The 3978-nt window shown below is 57.2% G+C and overlaps 3 protein-coding genes across 12 annotated transcripts in view; all 3 read right to left on the bottom strand.

Annotated features, from left to right (window-relative positions):
- Positions 1–978, bottom strand: part of H310_03498 (hypothetical protein) — a gene marked incomplete at its 5' end in the record, with an annotated part of 1391 nt that extends 413 nt beyond the window's left edge. The window contains one exon of the mRNA XM_008867375.1: positions 53–978. Within this exon, the coding sequence (XP_008865597.1) occupies positions 328–978 (651 nt within the window). The 3' untranslated portion in view covers positions 53–327. The remainder of the gene's footprint in view (positions 1–52) is intronic.
- Positions 979–1435: 457 nt separating this feature from the next.
- On the bottom strand, positions 1436–2335 carry H310_03499 (hypothetical protein; the record flags this gene model as incomplete). Its single annotated transcript, XM_008867376.1, has 1 exon — positions 1436–2335. One exon carries the CDS (start codon positions 2333–2335, stop codon positions 1436–1438), a length of 900 nt encoding a protein of 299 aa, XP_008865598.1.
- A 619-nt stretch (positions 2336–2954) lies between these two features.
- Positions 2955–3978, bottom strand: part of H310_03500 (hypothetical protein) — a 4041-nt gene continuing 3017 nt past the window's right edge. For 4 of the 10 annotated variants that reach the window (XM_008867381.1, XM_008867377.1, XM_008867378.1 and 1 more), the window contains 4 exons: positions 3828–3975; positions 3520–3766; positions 3368–3451; positions 2955–3317 (listed from right to left, as the gene is read on the bottom strand). In XM_008867381.1, the coding sequence (XP_008865603.1) occupies positions 2994–3317; positions 3368–3451; positions 3520–3766; positions 3828–3975 (803 nt within the window). In that variant the 3' untranslated portion in view covers positions 2955–2993. Of the gene's footprint in view, positions 3976–3978 lie in introns of all 10 variants that reach the window. The other 6 variants (XM_008867382.1, XM_008867385.1, XM_008867379.1 and 3 more) reach the window with 5 other exon arrangements.

A 3978-nucleotide genomic window follows, 5' to 3' on the forward strand; every position in this document is an offset into this window, starting at 1 on the left:
CCTATGACGAGATGTGCTGGGAAAATGGAATCGCATCGTTGTGCATTGTTACCCACAGACTCGCAAACAGCGGCAGCTTCGTCGCGGGCTCGTCACGGCCATGTTTTCGACGTCGATAGGATGTACTAGTTTGCTATCAAGGCGGGGGCGAGGTCACGTCGAGGGCAAGGCAACCTCTCTAACGTGTGGGGGCAGTCGATTACCTGTGTTGGATGAGGCTAACATGGTGCAAAGCACCTTCATCGGTGTGGATGCATTACTCGGTGGCAAAGTATTCGTGTCCTTGGCCAACTGATGATGGCAGTCCCATCGAAGGCACATGCGAATCTACTTGTCCTTCGGCCACGGAAGAAACGGATTCGCATCGTTGTGCCAGTCCAAGTCAGCCAACGTGTGGTTGACATCGCGGTGATGCGTTTCGTCGGCGCGAATGCACTTGATCATGTCGACGACGGTAGCATCATTCGCCAAGTGGTAGTAGTCGCGGGCGATGACGGGGGCAGGTTCATCCTTCCATGACATCACGCTGCCACCTTCGATGTCTTGAATCATGGTAGTGTATGTGTGTATGGCTTCTTCTTCCATGTACCCCACGAATCGATGGCACGTCGTGGGCGACGCCACGTACGACGCGAAAAACAACGTGAAAAACACACCTTGCCCCCCCTTCACGAGGAATCGGAGCAACAACCCGGGATCTTTCATCGCCATGAAGATGAGCAGGTGCATGCGCTCGTTCTCGGCTTCCTCCATGTGTGTGTGAATCCATCCTCGATCCCGTTCCATGTTGCGAAGGGACCGCAAGTGGCGTATCATTCCTGCGACTATGCCAGGGACGCCCGCGATCGTTTCCAAAAAGATGCATCGGTTCAGCCAGTCTTGACGCGTCATGCCGCCACCTGCGCCCTTGTACTGCGACACAAAGTCAAACCCTCGTCGCAGCAAACGCACCGCTACATGCGCCGCCTGCTCGGCCATTGTCCTCGGCTCACGGTGGGTCTGCTCGACATGATCGACGTCGGAGGCGGAATACATCGGATGCCGAATCGGATTTTCCCAGCGTGGAGGGGAACCTTTCCGGGGCTTCTTGGCAGTGGATGGGGCGCTGGTTGCGTGGCTTCGCTTTTCAACTCGAGAGGAAGAGAGGTTCGTCTGATGATGGAGCTGCTTCGTAATGTATCGGACAAGCTGTGCGGGCGGGACACGGTCCACCATCGCGAGGGGTTGTTGGGAGATGCGTTGGCGGTCAATTGAAATGTGGCCGTTGTTGTCGTGGTGGCTGCGACAGGGCGCGGTCTGTTGTCGCACAGCCAGCCACCGCGGTCGCTTTGTGCGAGTTGATGGACCCGCCAAGCCAGCTAGCCAGCGATGACTCGACGATCCCAGTTGTGAGAATACGTAGAGAGATCTATTCCATCATCGCATTGTCGTTTAACTATTTGCGATGAACATGCAAGAACGGGTTCACGTCCTTTTCGTTGTCGAGGTTGGCAAACGTGTGGTTGACGTCGCGATGGTTGGCTTCATCCGCGCGAATGCACTTGATCATATCCAAGACGGTGGCGTCGTCGGGCAGGTGATAGTACTTGCGGCCGATCGCGGGTGCGGCGTCGGTCTTCCACGTCCCGGCATGACCGTTCTCGATGTCTTGAATGAGAGCGGTGTATGTGTGGACGGCTTCTTCTTCCAAGTACCCCACGAAGCGATGGCATGTCTTGGGTGAGATCAAGTACGTCACGAAGAACAAGTTGAAAAACACGCCTTGGCCGCCGACGACAAAGAGGCGGAAGAGCGACCCCGGCGCCTTCATCGTCATGAAGATTAAGAGGTGCATGCGCTCGTTCTCGGCTTCTTCCAAGAGTGTGTGGATCCATCCTTGGTCCCGCTTCATGGTACGCAGCGAACGCAGGTGGCGGGACATTCCGGCCACCATGCCGGGCACACCCGCCACGGTTTCAAGAAAGAGGCACCGATGCAGCCAGTCCGTGGACGTCATGCCGCCACCAGGGCCTTTGTAGCGCGAGACCAAATCGAATCCACCGCGGAGGAGTCGCACGGCACACAGCGCGACTTTGGCATGAAGTTCCTCAGGATCGCGATGGGTTTCCTGAATCTGGTTCACCTCATCGGCCGTGTAGATCGCGTGCGGGATGGGGTTTTCCCATTCGGTCAGTTTTGGCTGATGCGTGAAATGAGCGTCCGCCTTGGGGTGGGTCTTGAAGTGGCCCACGTCGGCTGCAGCCAGGATGGTCCTCGTGGCATGGAGGTGTCGGCAGGTGAAGGCGGTGGCGGCGCGGCCAACAAGCCAAGTAGTGCGAACAGTTGTGCTGAGCATGGTCAAGTTGAAAAGTGGCTCGGCCCCAACAACGATGTGCGTCGATGGCGCATCGGATTTTTTAGTATGCCATTTGTTCGAACGATGTGGCAACGGTTGCCGTTTCGCTTGCGATAGGTTCGAACTACCGGATAACGGTATCCGGTCAACGGCACTTCAACATGCCGCATCATGTTGGGTGGCGCGGCGGCCACCCCTGGACGCCTTGGCCATGGCGCCAGGACATGGAAGTTGCATAGAATATGCGGGGGGAAGGCGAAGATAGGCAGCGAGACAACTACAGCTTGCCTTTTTTCGCCGATCCAGTGGCTACCGCCGTGGGGGGGGGTGGCGCCTCGTTGATTGTGGGCTGGAAACAGGGGCTGGGGCTGGACAAACGCCGCAGAGGTTTCAGTGTGCCACGGCGCCATGCGCTCAGCGGAATCATTTGTTCCATGGTGGGACGTGCATTAGCTCTGCGCCACACGCACCTGGGTAAAAGTTCCCTTTGATTGCGCACGTGGGACGGGCCGTCAGCACGTTCGCTTGTGTAGTACAGTACGTATCGCGACACCGTCGGAAATCGCGAGAGAGAGCAGTCGACACAACCGCCCCGCATGTCGGGCCTCAAGACAAAATCAACAAAGAGAGAAAGCGATATAGCTTAGGCCATGTGGGATTACTTGGCTGGCATCGTGACGTTGACGCCGGTTTTACGAAGATGCCGCAGCGCCGCGACGTACATCACGACGGGACATGCAGCAGCGACAGCGATCAGCGTCCAAAACATGCCGTCGAGTTGTTTGACGCCCGAGACCAAGTTCATCGCAAACGCATTCACGATAAAGTTGGGGATGGCAATCGCGGTCGTGGCGAGGGTCAGGAGGAGGTCGACAACGATGAGGTAGTTGCGCTTGGCATCCAACTTCATCAGCACAATGGATTCGGTGTTTTGAATGTTGTACAGCATCAATTCGACGGCCGCCCCAGTGCTATAGTTGGTCTTCAGGCTGGGTTAGCCGCGACAACACAGCGAGGTCGATGACGGCCCACCTGCAAATACGTCTCGAGCAGCGACTCGGCCTCTTCCGTGTCGAAAGCAAACAGGTCGAGCGCAAGGGCAGGGTCGCGATGCAGCTAATGGAATTAGAAAAAAAACAGTCAGCCGACGGCAGGACGAGAGCCACGAGGGACGCGGCACCGACTTTGGTCAAGTGGAGCATGTGCAGCTCTTCGTCGCTGTCGAGAATGTCCATGAGCATGCGACGAAACGCGTTCACTTGCAGCTCCAGGTCGCTCATCGCGTTTTTCACCATGCGCAGGTTGTCCAGCACGCTCATGTTGGTTTCGTCGGCGGCCATCCATTCCAACTGTTGCCGGCCGATGCCGCCCAGCTTGTACAGGTCGTCCGCAAGGAGCTGGCACTTGGCCGCAAGAATCGTTTCGAGCGCGCTATGGGCACCGAGACACCGTGTTGTCAGCCTCTCAACACTTTGGATCATCTCGGCCGCACGTGAATTCAAAGCCGACGGCGGCATCGGTGGCATCGCACAGGCGATCGTGGAAGCTCTTCTGGATGCGCTGCACCAGCGCACTGTCGACTGCTGCGACCGGTCCAAGCACCAAGCACGAATCTCGAAATATCACGGCGCGAATCGGGTCTA

The sequence above is a fragment of the Aphanomyces invadans genome, assembly GCF_000520115.1.
Source record: "Aphanomyces invadans strain NJM9701 unplaced genomic scaffold supercont1.5, whole genome shotgun sequence".
In the NCBI taxonomy this organism is placed as follows: domain Eukaryota; phylum Oomycota; class Saprolegniomycetes; order Saprolegniales; family Verrucalvaceae; genus Aphanomyces; species Aphanomyces invadans.